The 16,634-nt window shown below is 39.2% G+C and overlaps 5 protein-coding genes across 10 annotated transcripts; all 5 read left to right on the top strand.

The window, feature by feature from the left end:
• Positions 1–1,562: 1,562 nt before the first annotated feature.
• On the top strand, positions 1,563–5,297 carry LOC116929426. 4 transcript variants are annotated; one of them, XM_032936657.2, is made up of 6 exons: positions 1,563–2,502; positions 2,627–3,534; positions 3,596–3,847; positions 3,931–4,302; positions 4,485–4,646; positions 4,811–5,297. In XM_032936657.2, exons 1-6 carry the CDS (start codon positions 1,738–1,740, stop codon positions 4,830–4,832), a joined length of 2,481 nt encoding a protein of 826 aa, XP_032792548.2. In that variant the 5' UTR covers positions 1,563–1,737; the 3' UTR covers positions 4,833–5,297. The 4 variants fall into 4 exon arrangements, with proteins under 4 accessions (XP_032792548.2, XP_032792547.2, XP_032792546.2 ...); XM_032936656.2 differs by having other exon boundaries at positions 4,488–5,297; XM_032936655.2 differs by having other exon boundaries at positions 4,485–5,297.
• A 135-nt stretch (positions 5,298–5,432) lies between these two features.
• On the top strand, positions 5,433–7,744 carry LOC116929473 (glutamate carboxypeptidase 2 homolog). Its single transcript, XM_045178003.1, is given in 9 exon segments — positions 5,433–5,886; positions 5,977–6,029; positions 6,032–6,105; positions 6,179–6,320; positions 6,322–6,474; positions 6,563–6,673; positions 6,676–6,699; positions 6,785–7,427; positions 7,484–7,744. Coding segments are annotated over 8 exon segments (846 nt in total). The 5' UTR covers positions 5,433–5,822; the 3' UTR covers positions 7,010–7,427; positions 7,484–7,744.
• Positions 7,745–8,761: 1,017 nt separating this feature from the next.
• Positions 8,762–9,795, top strand: LOC116929476. The gene is made up of 4 exons (XM_045178004.1): positions 8,762–8,921; positions 8,985–9,123; positions 9,207–9,377; positions 9,445–9,795. Exons 1-4 carry the CDS (start codon positions 8,889–8,891, stop codon positions 9,654–9,656), a joined length of 555 nt encoding a protein of 184 aa, XP_045033939.1. The 5' UTR covers positions 8,762–8,888; the 3' UTR covers positions 9,657–9,795.
• A 478-nt stretch (positions 9,796–10,273) lies between these two features.
• Positions 10,274–11,161, top strand: LOC116929495 (claw keratin). The gene is made up of 3 exons (XM_032936777.2): positions 10,274–10,434; positions 10,511–10,718; positions 10,799–11,161. Exons 1-3 carry the CDS (start codon positions 10,417–10,419, stop codon positions 10,966–10,968), a joined length of 396 nt encoding a protein of 131 aa, XP_032792668.2. The 5' UTR covers positions 10,274–10,416; the 3' UTR covers positions 10,969–11,161.
• A 295-nt stretch (positions 11,162–11,456) lies between these two features.
• Positions 11,457–16,566, top strand: LOC116929446. Of its 3 annotated transcripts, none has more exons than XM_045178001.1 (13): positions 11,457–12,060; positions 12,197–12,676; positions 12,747–12,884; positions 12,942–13,155; positions 13,225–13,715; positions 13,789–13,830; positions 14,008–14,139; positions 14,206–14,432; positions 14,607–14,771; positions 15,176–15,448; positions 15,534–15,709; positions 16,264–16,416; positions 16,553–16,566. In XM_045178001.1, exons 3-12 carry the CDS (start codon positions 12,788–12,790, stop codon positions 16,397–16,399), a joined length of 1,953 nt encoding a protein of 650 aa, XP_045033936.1. In that variant the 5' UTR covers positions 11,457–12,060; positions 12,197–12,676; positions 12,747–12,787; the 3' UTR covers positions 16,400–16,416; positions 16,553–16,566. The 3 variants fall into 3 exon arrangements, with proteins under 3 accessions (XP_045033936.1, XP_045033935.1, XP_045033937.1); XM_045178000.1 differs by having other exon boundaries at positions 11,457–12,075; XM_045178002.1 differs by lacking the exons at positions 11,457–12,060; positions 12,197–12,676 and having other exon boundaries at positions 12,745–12,877.
• The last annotated feature ends 68 nt before the right edge of the window (positions 16,567–16,634 follow it).

Genomic DNA, 16,634 nt, shown 5'->3' with positions numbered 1-16,634 from the left:
TAGCAGATATCATTGCCCATTTGACATTTAAAAAATGATTTTTCTTCCCTTATTTGCCTTTTCTCGTGAAAAGACAATAGTCTGTCTGTTTTTTAATCAGTGAGAAGCCTGTAACTCATTTTTCACACCTAATGACCGGTATTATAATAGCCTGCAGATTTAAAGATTCGAATAGGAACAGAGAACACAAAATGATGCCGAATTACACATAGACCTACCAATTACGTTTTGGTCAATCGGCCTTACTTGATCGTGGACGAATTTTTTATTTTCGATATTACGTCATGCTTTAGGGAAATCTCTATCTACAAAACAAAGGCAGTATACTTAGGATAACAAATTTTTACATACAAAAAATAATTTATACACAGAAAGATTCTTAATTTCTACGACCAAGATAAATGGCGCATAATTATGAGCGGTCCAAGGCAAAGTATTATAAGCCATCAGACGGGACCCGCCCCGCCCGCCTCTTCAGCATTTTGTTTGAACACATAATACATTCAAACAGTTTAGAAGTTTTCTGCCATGAATCCGAGAGATGAAGTAGCTGTTCACGAAGATGATTGTTTATATCCTCTAACAACGCACATCTTTCTTCGAATCCTTCCAATTCATGTACCGTAGTAATTTTTCATTATTGGTAGTTTCTATTAGGGAGTGGAAATCACTTACCACAAGCTCATCTTCAGTAGAGCGACTTGCCTCGTTGTTTAAACCTGAACGTGGAAAAAATATCTTCTCTTTCTTCTTTTAAGACGAGTTTGGTCTTTTTCAATCTTGGATTTTGCTTTGGCATCAACTGCTACACCTGGTCCCAAATTTATAGATTGTTTATTTTACTTTATAAAAAAAATAAAAAATAAAAAAAAAAAAAAAAAAAAAAAAAAATTTTTTTTTATTAATAAAAAAAAAAATTTTTTTTAGTAGCTCCCATTTTCTAATAAGTTTCTAAGAATAATTATGGATTATTTTATAAGTTAGTACACTATCCTAATAGTTAAATTCAATGTAAAATTAATTAATTACCTTACTCTCAGTATGGGTCCTGTGTTGACGTCGTATTTACTGGCGGAAAGTTCCGCATACGACAAAAAATGATTTTGCGACACTGCACATTGAGAAGCCTCTATTGGGCTAATGGGCTTTTTGTGTTAGTTTTCATAAGAAAAAGATATATAGATTTAGACGTCTGGGTTTTGACCAATCCAGTGGTTTTGATTTTGGCAACGGCAAATTTTCCAAGAATTATGCATTCGACTTTTTTATCACAAAATACTCTCATAGGTGGCGTTGCTGTACAGTCGATTCTGGATTTCTAACAGCTTTTATAGCAATTTTTTTTTAACGGGAATTTCTAAAAAAATTGGGCCTTTACATCAATAACGTTTGTATTTAAAGTATAACAGATAACTCATTTTGGGTATGTTATCTTTCCTTAATCAGTGGTTCTGAATCTTGGTTTCAATGGCGCTTCATGCCATGCCACTTTCAATTAAGTCATGGGGGCCGAAGCCATTGCACTGGCCTTTCCCAAATTAGTAGAACGTGTAGTGAACCACGGCATACTCTGAGTGAATTAGCGATTAACTGTTCCATTCCAGCTCTTATCGCATTTAAAAGCGTAAAAGTTCAGAGCAGATTAACATATTTGATAAGTGTTGGTTACTTAGTTTACTGTGAAGATTGGTAGCTAGTTTATACTTTTGCAATTTTGTGTACAATTTGACTTCTCTGATGACCATACTAGCGGCTATCGTTAAAGCAGGAATGATGGAAAAACTAACGGACCCCGTCACAAGCGACAGCGAATTAGAAGAGGGAGAGATAGCAAACGACGATATAGAAATCATTTCAGAATTTATACGTCATCCTCCCATTAAATCCCAGATGTTAAACTCCAGGAAATCTGTTCTTGAAACTAATGTGGTGTCATCTAGGAAACCAGATAGTTTTACAGAAAACCGATTACACAGTACGAAGCATCCAGGGTCTGGCATAAACAGTGGAGGAAATAGTGGGAAAATGGAGTTGAAACATGTAGGTGGTTTAAAGCCAGCCCAAAGATCCAGTAGGGGAAAATCATCTGTTTCATCAAAGAGAAAATCACCACCAAGAATGCTTAAAAGGTTAGGTCAATCCAGATCGAGGATGGATAGCAATAGTAGTTCTAGAAATCGATTCAGTGGTAGTAGGTCCAATAGAGAAAAGGTGCCCTCAAACCAGGCTAGGAAAGAAGAAAAACCAGGCAACTCTGTGACAATAGGATCTGAAGAATCCAAAGATAAGAGATGGAAACAATCTTTTGAATTGATTACTCCAGGTTCTGTGGAAAGCATGGAAGAGGATTCTGGTTCAGATGTTGATGAAGAAATTAAATTACGAATAGAAGCCCTGAATTCAGTTGTTGTGAATGCAAAACCAAAAGAAATTTCCAATTCAGATGTCACATTACCCCAAACAAATTCCATGCCAGAGCCAGTAATCTCTAGTGGAATACAGGTATTTATACAATCATATTGGTAATACTTTTACTTAATTGTGAACATAAACTGACCAGTTTTGTGTAAAAAGCAATAGACTTAGTATTTCTAATTTTTAGAACATATAAATAATTCTTGTTTAGGAAGAGGAAGAAGAAGGAGACGACGAAGATGAAGAATTACTGAGGGCGCAGCTTTTAATCGAAGTGGCTCGAAAACAAACAAAAGATTTAGAAGTGCAGATGCAGCCTGAGCAGAAAGATAAAAAAGTTGATGAACCGCCAATGCTGAATCCTGTTATCGAAAGGCGAAATCTTCCGATAAAGGTTCCACTGAAACCTATTCATATCCCAAAAGCTGACCGGCTTGTAATTGATTTGCGGAATGATTCTTCCGATTCGAGTGACGAAGAAGAATACAATGTAGAAAGCTCGATCGCTGCCCTTCTTAGAACAGCCCGTCAGACAGTCGAGGAGAGGAATGCAGCTATACCTCATGCCCTTTCCCATTTACCCCGTAACCAACAAGAAGAGTATCAGAGGCTGAAACAAGAGATTCTTCGACGTGAAAACCAACTTCTAAAGCAAGGAGCGTCCAAAGTTCCCACCCTTGTCTTGCCCCAGTTAGATAATATTCCCAAAGGCGATTTATCGGCTTCCGTTCAGCAACCTGCAACTCAAGAGTCTAGGGTCGTTTCTAGGACTACCACTTACGAAAAGCCCATTCTTGTTTCTTCTAAAATTGATTTAGTGCACTCGGCGGGAAAAGACCGGTCAGCCGCATCCCCCAAGCCGTCCGTGGAGTTGACTACATCGCGAAGACAAGCTCCGATCATTCCGCCACCCACTGTCCCCTTTGGTGCCAATGCTAAAGAAAACGAACTAAATGTGGAAAATAACAAGAAATTGGGAGAAACTCTGGCAGCAAAATCACATGCCACAGTATCGACGCCTCGTGCTTCTGATGGACCAAAGATCAAATCCCCGTTGAAATCCAATGAATCCAGCTCACCGAAGCTTATCGCCTTGAAGCAACAGCTCCTCCATAAAAAGTAAGAGGTGTGAAACAGATTCTTGTCTATTTAATGACCGCACTCTCATTTAATTCAACAGGCGTGACTTGGCGATGACAAAAGAGACGCTTAAGAACCAGTTGGGATTAGTGGACAAAAATCGATTATTATGGTTAAATAGTAGCCAAGAAGTGAGTCGGCTAAGGGCTTTGCTCCAAACAGCGGAAGAGACCGAGCGACAGCTTCGCACACAACTCACCAATTCTCAGCTTCAAACACAACGTTTAAAAACAAAAATGCAGTCAATTGAACGTCAAGTTACTGTTCTTAACAGTGGTATAGGGACACATCGGTAAATAGTCATGTGCGTGCAATTTGAGCGATCTTTGGTATACTAATTTTTTTGTTACTTGGTTCGTTTACATTCATCCTTAGGACGAGGCGCATGTCTGCCAAATTTCGACCAAAATTGACAACTCAACCTGGATTGAACAGTTCAACGACTAATTTTATTTTACCCCCTTTAACACCCCTTCGTGTTAAACCCCGAGTCTTTGCCAAAGCATTGGCTAAAACCAATCACCTGACGTATCGAAAGCCTGCAGAGGCTGCTATTGACAGTGCAATGTCAATTAAGGGCGCAGCTCAAACCAAAACGAAACAGACCTTTCCAAATGTTTTAGAGGGCAACAAAATCCTTCACGACGAACACTGGCTCTACGGTACCTTAGGCGATGACTGGAGTCATCCGAATAATGTCAGCAGTTACCCGATATGGTCTCCACACGGACATGCCAGCCGATTCCTGTAAGTATTGTGAATTCCATTAATCTTCATACATATCCAAATAGACCGTTGTCCAAATTATTTTCATATACCTTTCGGTATTTTTTGCATAATTACTTTCAAACATTTTAAGTTGCATCTCGTTGCGCCATGAATGTAGTAATGTGCAATATTTAAACTCGCTGCTACTGCTTATCCCAAAGTAGCAACGAAGAATTTCGTTTAGATTCATCACTCGTAGTCTGCCGTTACCAACTGGATTCGACTTGTTGCCAAGTGGTGCCATGCCCGTTTCAGCACCTTCCCCAAAAGGATGCACGACGTCTAGAGAAGTCATCTCCGATGGTCTCCAAAAGCACAGCCAGGTTGGCAACGTTGGCCCTTCCGCAGCTCACGTTTTGACAAAACCGGCAGCAGGAGAGTCTATACTCACTTATGTTTGCCTTTTCATTAGTGTTGAACCAAGTTGCTGAATGAGCGTCAAAAATCGATGCTTTTTGGTACAAACTAATTTTTTTTCTTTTCCTAGTTCGGGCCGGGTCGAGCTATAACCTTGTTACGAAATTGACAAAAAAAAATATAAAAGAAAATGATTCCTGAAAAACATACATAAGCAAGTTAGTAGCATAACTCATGCTCTACTGTGCCAAAATTCATGAGTGGCAGCGTAAGTATAAAAATTTTTTTTCGTTTTGTCTTCCATTCGTTGGGTTTGACTGAGGAAAAAAAAGAAAAGTTTTGTGATAATATATTTAGCAACTAAACATGTCTGCCGATTAGTGTCGTGTCTTCAGACACTTGCCCAAAAATCCTGAGTGCTAAAACGAGTTCGCGGCATCCGAAGAACAGCATGGAAAGCAGTCAATTAGTGCGTCTTTACTTTTTCAAACCAGCCTTAAAGCAGCTTTAATTGCTGTTCATCGTATTTCAAGAAACATTGTCATACCTCATCGGTGAAATCGTCTGTGTAATAACTGGAATGAAGAGGAAAAAATAAATGTACAAAGACCTGGTCACTTCTATCTTTTTTCTTTTTTTTTTTTGTCATGAACTTTGTATGAAACTAGCTGTACAAGGACTTTGTGAAAACTCTGTCCACTCTGCGGTACAAATTACGTAAAAAAAAATCAAGTGTGTGATTTGGCATCACAGGTGAACAAGTAAACGCATGAGGCATGACGCGAGCATTGATTCTGTGGAAGATAAGACGAGCAGTTGTTTTTCCCAGATTAGTATTTTGTTTATTTAGTTCATCTTGTGATTAGTAAAGCAAAGTAGATGTGCCTATTTTGAAGATCGTCCCATGCTAGATCAATGGAAATGACAGCAAAACGCTTGCGTGGGAAAATGCCATGTGGTGTGTGTGTGTCACTAGACTCGCCGAGTCGCCGTCGTAGATAGTTATTCAATCGTCGGAACAACGATGTAATAAGGAGGAAGCTAGATGAAATGTTACAGAAAAGCTTGATCTTTCTTGTGCAACGGGTTGTTGATTCGAGCCCAGTTTGTTCACGTTTTCTACTCAACGGCCAATATTGAGAATGGCCAACAACTTGCTGCTGATCGGATTTGCAATCCTCTACGTTGCCACAGGCATAGCTATTGGTATGTTTTTCTTCAACTCAATTAATATAATTTTGAATAATCACCCCTAATTTTTCTTCTTTATGCTGCAAAATCTATTGCAAAATAAAGGTGTTGGTCTTTATTACGCCGGTTACAACAACGCCAGTCAATCGATGTCAGGTTGTCAGCCAATAAACGCGATGTTTTCCAATATTTACAAGACGAATTTTCATCTGCACAAATTGAAAGTTTCCTTAAGTATAGTCTACAATTGGATACTTTTCAAAATTATATTATAATAACCTTATTATTTATCTTAACATTGTTTCAGACATCTGAGTAACGTTCCTCATTTAGCTGAAACAGAACAAGACCGTCAACAGGCTGAAGGCCTACGCGATCAGTTTCTCGATTTCGGTTTGGACCAGGTCACCGTAGTTCCATACCATGTTCTACTATCTTATCCAGACATGGAAAAAACCGAATAAGGTGTATATCGTTGATAGCAACGGTGTAGTCAATTTCACGTCTTCGGGTAAACAAACGCCATTGTACTCCCCAGAAGAGAAGTCAAGCCTTGTGGCGCCCAATTTCAATGCTTACTCTGGAACTGGAACTGTTACATGCGTAGGTTAAACGACATTGATTCTAGATACAAAAAGCTATCAAAATCGTCACTTAGTTTTCATTAGACTAATACGTATTCATCGTGTAGGACGGCCTAGTCTACGTTCATTTTGGACAGGAAGCTGATTATGAGTATTTGGCGGTATTTGGCAAAAGAGGAATCGACGTTAGTGGCAAGATCGTGTTGGCTCGTCGCAAGATCGTGCATCATTTCGGGGAAACATTGTAAGCCAATGAGCAGAAATATTTCCTACCAGTAACATCGAAAATGTTATTTGTTTATTTTCATTATTATTTTTTGGTGTACCAGGCAAATCTGGTTGGAAAAAAGGGGGCTTCAGGAGTGTTATTATACTCTGATCCCAAGGAGTTTGCCAAGAAAGGGAGGAATGAAACGTATCCAGATTCATGGTGGATGCCGGTTATGGCCGTCCAGTCTGGCACCATTATGCTTGGAAACGGAGATCCCATAACTCCATTTTCCGGAGATCTGCATAAGCATTTCGTAAAAAGGTGTAGGAATTGTTTAAGATAAACTAAATTGGTTTTTTTATGTCGGCTGTATATAGAAAGCGCGTATAGGATTCCTCAATCACAGGCCGTGTTGCCCAACATCCCAGTGCAACCGATAAGTTATGACGAAGCATAAACCTTATTACGGTTAGTAATACGAGGTCTTGATGTTAGCAGGATGCCTTGAATTTACTTATAGGTTCCAGTTACTTTAAATGTGAAATGCTATCCCCGCTCTTTTGTTTTATGGCTTTTCCTATTTGCGGGTCATTGAAAGGGAAGGAAACACCAGCCGAATGGTGGGGCAATTTAAACACCACACTTCTTAGGTCCTGAATTCCGGTTAATGAATTGGACAATTAAAATGGAAATTCTCATGGCCAATAAAATAGCAACAGTATACAATACAATCGGCATATTACACGGCCGTGAAGAACCAGGTAAGTTAGATACACATAGTTAAACGCGCAGCTTGACATATATTCATCTATTTTAGATCGTTACTTGCTAGTCGGAAATCGCCGCGACGCTTGTATTCTGGTGCTCTTGATCCATCTAGCGGAACTGCGTCTAGATGGAGATGACCAGAGCTTTCGGAAAAGCGAAACTTGATTACAGTCAAATATTCGTCTGTTAAATTTGGAATCTTTCACTAAACATCTTTCTTATTTCCCTCAAATAGGTTGGCGTCCAAGACGGAGTCTTATCTTCTGTAGTTGGGGAACCGAAGAGTACGGCCTAATTGGCTCCTATGAATGGGCTGAAGAGCATTCAAAGGTGTTGAGTCAAAGAGCCGTGGCCTACTTGAACGTTGACATTGCAGTCCAAGGTAAGTGTTTAAATATCGGTTTCTATGTGAACCTTATTCCATTAAAGAGCATTTATTTAACGAGATTTTCCTACCAAAAGGCAACTATTCTCTGTGGGGTAAAGGTGCACCACTAATGAATAGTGTTTATTTGGAAAGCGCAAAGAAAATAAAAAATCCCAGCCAATCAGAAGTAGAAGCCGGACGACCTACCTTATTTGATACTTGGGTCTATCGCCATCCCGACTCTTCGCATTCTGGTAGACCAAAATATATTAGGCTTTTAGCAATTGCAAAAAGTTTATTTTTTTTGTTCCAGTTGGTTAAAGAAATCATATTTTGTGACGGAATATTTATCTTATTAAACGGAACATACAGGGTGAATATTTTAGGAGAGGCGGAAGTAGCTAAACAGCTTTTTATTATGCACATTTTGGGCGGTCCTTCCATCGACATTCGTTACAATTATGAAGAGGTATTTTTGTTACTTAAAAGTGATTAAAATGCACAAACAATAATGAAATTACTTTTCATGGCATCAATCCTTTGTCATCACGGCCTGCTCACCTTGGAGGCTTGGACTGCTCAACGTTCATAGGACCAGGGTTCTATACTTCTATGACTCTGACTCTGGGAAAAGCAATTAATTATCGGCGTTTTGTAAGATATGGCAATGATGCACGGTCTTCCGGTCCATCAGCTGAGACTTGAGAGTCCAGTGTTTGGCACTAGGCGGATAAAAGCTTCAACTGGTGAAACAATAAAATTTGACTTGCCGATTGTTGTATCAACTCCGAATTTGTTGGCTGATTTATGATGCCATTTCTTTAGATGATGATGTTCTTCCACTTCCGCAAAGTCGTAAATTTCTTTTAAAGCTCTTCTAGCTCCATAACGGTAAACACACGAACGCACGAAGCCCATCAGCCAGTCACTTACCTTTTAAGGAATAAAAAAAAAAAAAAGAGAGGAATGGACGTGGATACTGGGGGAGAGGAACGTGTATAGTTTGGAGGCCACATTCGACTCGGGGCTCAGTTCAAGTTCACGCGTTCGTCTCACCAACAGGATATACGTTCAAACGGTGACAGCTATGGCTAGTCTCGAGTTTTCTTTGGTTTTCACGGTATGCCATATATAATTAACGTGGATTTAAATGGGCTTAGATTAAACTATGGATTTTTATTAGTTGGTGCTTGCGGTCGTTTTCGCTTTCCCTCAGCCGAATAGCGACGATTCAGCGGTTGCGGTTAGTCCCGAGGCTTCAGCTCCATCAGGGGAAGGCGAATCGGTCGACACGCGTTATCGACCTGTTCATCGTCCTTACGGTATACAACAAAAGACTTTTAATCATTTAAAATTAAAGCTTGTATAGATTTACAAACACGTTTTGAATGGAATTCTCTACAAGGTTACGGCGGCCAACAATATGGAAGTAATTATTACAGCAATCAACAATATCAAAGCCATTACAGCAGCCAACAGTACGGACATTCTTATGGTCATCAAAATTACGGATATGGACATCAGCCTTATTATGGCCACGATTATTACGATCGCCCTAACGGATACGGATACAATGGTATAAATATATCATTGGACTATTCACGATGAATTATGATTTGATGTTGGATGGTTATCGTTTAAAGGATATCCTGGGTACTATTACGGAAGACCGCAAGGCATTCTGGGCACTGTAGGCAACGTGTTGGATGGACTTTTGGGTTTGCGTGAAGGTGAAAAGAAACAACCGACCGATGGCGTCGTTGCTCCCGCCGACGCACAGCCTCCGGCGGCTGCCGTTGACTCCGCACCAGCTTCAGAAATCGCCAGCGGTGGCGATGGAGTCGTTTTCCAGTGAACAGAAACGCGGCAAAATGAATCACGACTTGATTACGCGTCCATTTGATTAATTCGGTGTGTATCCAGTTAACCCCACCTATCCCTTTATGTCGTGATCTTACATGTTGTTCTGAATAAAATTGATTGTTCCATTAAAACTAAATTTCTTCTGTACATTCCTTAAACATTTTCGGTAACTGCTGGTTAAAGCTGCGGAGAATCAGAGATCGTCAAAGATATTTTTATTAGAAAACTTAAAGAAAATTACGATCAATTTAAAGCGAAAAAGATATGAGTTGAAAAATTGACGTTATAGGAAAGGCAAAGAACTTGACAGGTAAGGACGAAGACTTTATCCCAAAAGAAGGCAAACACGTGAAACAAAGGGGGATAAATCAGAAAAGCAGTTCAACTGTCTTTTGTTTTCAATTCTTGTATAAGGGAAGAGGCACGTTTTATCCATAAGGAAATACCCATCGTTCTTCTTGTTCTTTGGTTTTCTCCCAGCCCATGTCGCCATGGGTTTTTCCAGCCTTCTGCCCCGTGTTCCCCTTCATCAGGTACAAGCCCAAACAACAACAACAACATTGCCTAGCCTCGGGTGGGTTGCTATAGTCGAAACCGTATAGAACAAGGGGAAAACATAGGCAAACGATTCTCAGCTCTATACTCTTTGCAAAACAGCTCCTGTATATAAAAAGGCTGAATTCTACTTCAACAATCATCACACTCTGTTCACTCGATTGCTCCAGAGCTCAGTCGAACAATCCTACTCCAGAATGTCTCGAATTCTGATGGTAAGTTCAAAACACACATTTTTAAACACTAAAAAAATAAATTCAAACTTAACAAAGACATTATTTTCGCAAACAGTTGATGCTGTTGGTGGGTGTAACTGTTGCCTTCCCTTATCCGCAAGATGCCGCCTTTCCCGCTGATGTAGTTGCTCCCGTCGACGGTGGCCCTGCTCCTGGCGAAGAAAAGGTGGACGAACGTTTCTTCCTATTGCGTCCTTCGTACGGCGGCCATGGACACAGCCATGGACACCATCATCATGGCGGCTACGGAAACCAATATAACAGTAAGTCATCATCACCCATGAAATTTCGTTTTCATACGTTTGTTCGAGTCTTAAAAATCCATCGTCTTCATATCGTTTAGGATACCCAACGTACGGAGGTTATGGTGGCCACGGAGGTTATGGTGGTCACGGAGGTTACGGGCTCGGCTGGCGTGAGGGACAGAAACCCGGAGAAGCCGCTCCTGATGCTGCAGCCGTGCCCGTTGATGCCGCAGCAGCTCCCGCCAACGGACAAGTTACCTTCGAATAGAAATTCAACATTTTTTACCTGATGTCTTTTCAATCGCTTCAATCACCAATCGCATCTAAGAGCCACGAATGCACTGTCTGTTGTAATCGAATCGGATTTACGTTTTCAACAACAATCAAAGTCTAATTCAGTTTGCTGTTGATCAGCTTTAAACCTGAATGTTAATCCGACCAATAAATCGACTTTAATCCTTTTTCTGAGTACATCTTATATTTCATTGAGCACAGCATGCACGACATCTCCTTTGATCAGTTACATTGATCGGTTCTGATTTCAGTATTTAGTCTGCTACACATCAATTTAGCTGATGGCAATTGTTGATCATTTGGAGACTCATCGTTCGAATTACTTTCGAATAAATGACGTCTTTCAATCGCCATCTAATTGCCATTGGGCATTTTATTTTTAATTGAAACGACCTTAGTGGATTTAACTATTCTTGTCAACGCTGGCAGAAATTGCTTTTGGCAAAATTGGATCACAGCCATCTCTATGTTGGCAGTTCCTTTCGTCTCATGTCGTCTCTACATGTGCTCAGTCAGTTCAGAATCCAATTCATTAAAATTGGTACATAGCTCGTCGTCAATGTGCACAGTATCCGCCATTTTGTACTGAAATGAATGAAAGGATAAAGTCGTCTAGCAGTCGAACGCCATGCCATGACTCGGTTGCTTCAAAGTTCAAAGACAGTTTGTAAAATCTCTGCATTTTGCTTCAGTTGTAATGAATTGGATGTGGTTTGTTTGCGATCGTGTAATTTGTGTCAGTCTTTCTTTGTCTTAACTTTTATACGAGATGAAGGGGCGTTTTATTTCGTCACACGTCGTTTCAATGTTTTCGCTGCAAGATCAACTGATTGTTTAAGCCAAGGGGGAGGGTTGTTGTTCTTTACGGTTTATACTGTAACTTAGTCGTGGCAGGAGTAATGATGACGGGCAAAACAAAAACTATGGTAGACATTTAAAAAAAAATTACGTTTTAATTCGTAATATCAATTTTAAGTTTGAAATGTGGGCCTCGTTGTCTATGTGGTTAAAATGAGGTCATAGAGCTTTCGAATCAAACGAGTAGGACGGGAACTGCGTATGATGCGTACGTATGTTGCAGGTTTTTATTTCATTGATTTTTTTCTTTTTCTTCTTTTTCTTCTTTTTCTTCTCTTTTCACATCGGTGGCTAAGGAATAAGCAGTGGAAAATAAAGGCATCTCATTTTTATTTGTGGTCCAGGTATTTTGCTCTGGAACCGTACAGTGCCACGTTATACGAATATTGCAATGGCGAGTACGATGGAGCCATGTCAAATGAATCGCAAGTTCTTTATCAAATTACCAACGGAATCTTCTATTTGCATGGCAAAGGAATTGTACATGGCGATTAAAATCCATTAAACGTCGTCATTGCTGCCCAGTCCCGTCCTGTGCGCATGAAATTTTCAGATTTTGGATTGAGCAAATTCAGTTATAGCAAACAGCTGTTGGAAAAAGGAGAAAACATTTCCTATACAGTGAAACTCTGCATAAGAAAGTATTGGACACTCTCCAAAAAAACTTGCTCCCTGGAAGGCATCAAAGACGCCACCGAAGATGTCATTGCAGCTGGATGCATTTTGTTTTATTTTCTAACCCGTGGTGAACACCCTTTTTGGTAATGATTCCAAGTCAATCTTGATATAAAACCTCACGAAAAAGAATCCAGTCAATTTACCAGGTAAGTTTGCATACATTCACCGCATTTTTAGTTCTAAATAGTTTTTTTGTTTTTGTTTTTGTTCAATAAGCATTGGATAAAAATCACTTTGCGTACGAGCCCATCAAAAATATGATTATTCCCCCACGAAAAGGATTCAATTGGTTGCACATAGCAAATGAGAAATTTAAAGAAGCCCTTTCACGCAAGTCAAGAATTTCCGTTTCGTGTATAGTCTAAGTAATCTTTTTCTAAAATGTAATTAATTTTTTGATTAAATTTGCAGTCCAAGTCAACACTGGCAAACAACTTGGCAAAGGTTATTTTGGACAAGTGTTCGAAGGGAAATTTAACGGCGATCTTGTTGCCGTTAAACAAATGACGACGACAACCGCTCAAAAAAATATTATTCAAAGAGAAATGAATACACACATAGAATTGAATCACGTCAACGTAGTGAAACTCTTGGACGTCGATGATTCGGCCGACAATAGATTCACGTAAAATGGCCATCTCATTTCATTTCCAAATTTTTTTGAATTAAACAATTTGTTGAAACTTCTGAACAGGCATCTGGCTTTGGAATTGTGTGGCGGGACATTGACGGATTATTGCGAAAAGAAACTCAGCGGACCGAAATTGCCGCCAGACGAATTGGTCCTTTATCAAATCGCCAATGGATTGCATTACATCCACTCGAGAAATTTGGTGCATCGCGATATTAAACCGGAAAACATCCTCATTTCAATGAAGACGCCCGTTCAGATGAAATTCTCTGATTTATCGTTTGTTAAGAAAACACACCAAGATATTTTTTCGCAGAGTAAAATCAGAGGAACTCTCCAGTGGCTAGCACCTGAGAGACTTGTGTTTTTAAGTGACCCTGAAAACATGCCTGCCGATCTCCCAGATGCAACAATCAAAAGTGACACGTTTTCATCCGGATGTGTTTTTTTCTATTTCTTGACGCGTGGCACTCATCCATTTGGAAAAAATCCAGTCACTGTGCCAGCCAATATTTTGAAAAAAACCCCGGGGGAACTCGTCAGCTACAAGCAAAGTAAGTCATTTCGATAGATATTTCTTTACGTAATTTAATTTAGCAAAGATTTATGATGTATATGATGAGTTAGATTTTGATATACCAATTGGCAAATCTGGTGATTGTTATGATGGTAAGATCATTGTCAACAAAAAAAAGTATAGAACAATATTTTACTCGTGAAGCTCATATCAAATCTCTCCTACTCCACATTCGTAAAACTTTAATATTTTTACTAACTTTATCTACTTCATAAAATAATGTATTCACTCTTTTTCTAAAATGTACTTAATTTAAATGTTTGAAAAAGATTTGGCGGCAGACGACGTAAACGGAAGAATCCTTGCTCGTTTGATTGAGGATATGATTCAATTTGAAGAAAAAGAAAGAGTCGGATTGCCTGAGGTCATAAAACAACTAGCCGCTGTATTGTACGGGATGGGTAAAAACTCAACCGCTTCATTTGAAAATGAATTGATAATGGCGATCCTTTTATTTCTTTTTTTAGACAAAAGCAAATGTCAATTGAGGCTCGTTGAATCGTCGTTAGGTGGGGATTACATAATCCGTTCCCACCCCACTGAACTGATTCTTGCATGTGCCAATGAGAAAAAGTTAATATTTTACACTGCCGAAAATTTGGCTATTCCGTTTTCCAATTGGAGAGAGGAGAAAGAAGTCACATGTCTACCTCTAAACTTCGGTGGAAAGAGAGTTCGGTCGCTTGAGTGGAATGTAAGTCAATAATGGACTGACTTTTTATCCCTGATTTCGTACGGGAACATAGTCCCCTAACAACATCTGTATTTGATCTGGTTGTTACGGATAAATGTAAAACGAAATCACGGACAGACAGAAATAATTTATCCGTACAACTAAAAGAAAATATAATGTGAAATCTTGAATTAGATTATCGGGATACAACTACCTGCTGGATACGGTGGCCAATTTGGCCATAATCTCGTCGTATGGAGTTACCCAGAGTGCGAAATCCCCTTTCAAAAGGAAATTTCTGGTTATTTCAATGAAATAAATTGGAATCCAACCAGGCCCAACTTATTTGCTGCTTATGCGGTAAGTTACAATGTCAATTTTGATTGGCCCATCAACAAACTTGGGTTCATCTTCATGTCAGTTATTTGTCCTTTACTTTATTTATTTATTTTTTGCAAAATGATTAAAATTTACTTGACGACGCCATTAAAAAAAAATGAAGTTTATTGGATACTTTCATTAACATCGTCGCTGTTCTGATTGCTTCAAAACGAAACTGTTACAGTCAAAGCATTTAGATTTGATGTTTGAAATTAACGATTCATTCCTCAAATTGAAAATTCAATTCTCCATTTACATAAAGTGAACGTGCGGAGATGTCAGTTCAGCAAAGTCAAAACTGCGCCTTTTTATGCCCATTATTCGTCAATTTATTTTTACGTTTTGCCAATTTATTTTCTTTTTCTTCACCATTCTTCGCCAAGAACGATCATCAAGTTGTCGTATGTGATTCATCCATTGGCGACGTGATCACCACAATTGACTGTAAAAGCGTTTCGGCTGTGAAGTGGATCTCTGAAAAGCGAATCGCCGTGGCATCTTCTTGGAATGGAAAAATCAATATTTTTGAAATGGAGGAAAACAATTTGACAACAACTCGACCCGTAAAAGAATTCACACATCGAATGAACTGTCGTTATCTGGAGTGGAATGAAAGGACCAAATATTTGGCCAGTGGTGGTGATCAGGGGATCAATGTAAATAATTTGTTTATTGACGTAATGGAATGAAATTGAGGAAATTGAATTTTTTTCCTATTCGATTTGTCTTTTTTCTTGGCAGATTTGGTCTATGGACCACGACATGCCAATTTATAGCCTGGAGTTTCCTCTACAGGAGGAGGAGGAAGAGGAGGAGGAAAAGGAAACATTTGCTTGGCGCTTGTGCACAGGAAATGGGGAAGCAGAGGGCGGAATCGAAAGGGCAAGGAAATCAGCCAAAAACTTCACTTTTGTTATGTAAGTCATTAAAAACTTAAATTCTAGTTCTACCAAATTGTTTGTTTGACTGAAGGCCTTTTTAAAGTGCGCGTCTATTCTTTCCAACGCGAATCACCCGATGAATCGTTGCGACTGAATTAAAAACTATTAGCCACGGGGGTGGGGATTCGAAATTTTTTTTCTGAAATTAGAAAATGCAACTTGAAGTTTAACGAACACAGAGCCATTCGACAGCGGATGCCAAGCGAAAGGCATACAGGAAAATAAATTAAAGGAAAAAGTCAAACAAATGAATTGGCGAATCCAATGCGTTTCCCTGTTAGTCCTGTAAAGGAATGACAGACTTTTCAGCTGGTCTACCATCTGCCAAAGTTAAATATCAACAAAGAAGAGTAGACAGGTCAAGGAGGCAAAATGTCCGCAATTAAATAGGAGTCCGTACGAGGGGATATAGGCATTTTTAAATAAAAAATAAATAAAAAAAAAACGCTTTGTGAATTGGTGTTAAATCCATGTCCGATGTTTTTGTTTTCAGTTCCTGTATTCTCTGATGGGTTTCTTTTTGGATTTAGTGGTTCGATGGAAGGCGTTTTTATTTGGAATCCTCTGGAATGCGAACAACAGCCGCGACGTCTTTCCGATGATACAGAACGCTCGCCTTTTCATCGGACGGTCGATTTCTTGCAGCCGGGGGCGTTGAGGAATTAATGATTTGGCCAGCGGAGGTGAGAAAAAATCTGTTTAGAATATCATTGTTTTAGCCATGATTTAACATAATCAAACAATGCTACGCGCTTAAAGTTAAAAAATTCGTTAATTTTTTACCAAATTTTATTTTCTCTTCCACTTTATGCTTTTCAGGACTGGGTACAAATTGAAAATTACCGGAGGGATCGCTCAGCGATCCCGAAGGGTAATTAGAATTATATTAGAAATAACGAAT

This window comes from Daphnia magna, linkage group LG8 (genome assembly GCF_020631705.1).
Source record: "Daphnia magna isolate NIES linkage group LG8, ASM2063170v1.1, whole genome shotgun sequence".
Taxonomy (NCBI): domain Eukaryota; kingdom Metazoa; phylum Arthropoda; class Branchiopoda; order Diplostraca; family Daphniidae; genus Daphnia; species Daphnia magna.
The sequence above is the reverse complement of the archived record's forward strand: the minus strand, read 5'-3'. Positions and strand labels throughout refer to the sequence as shown.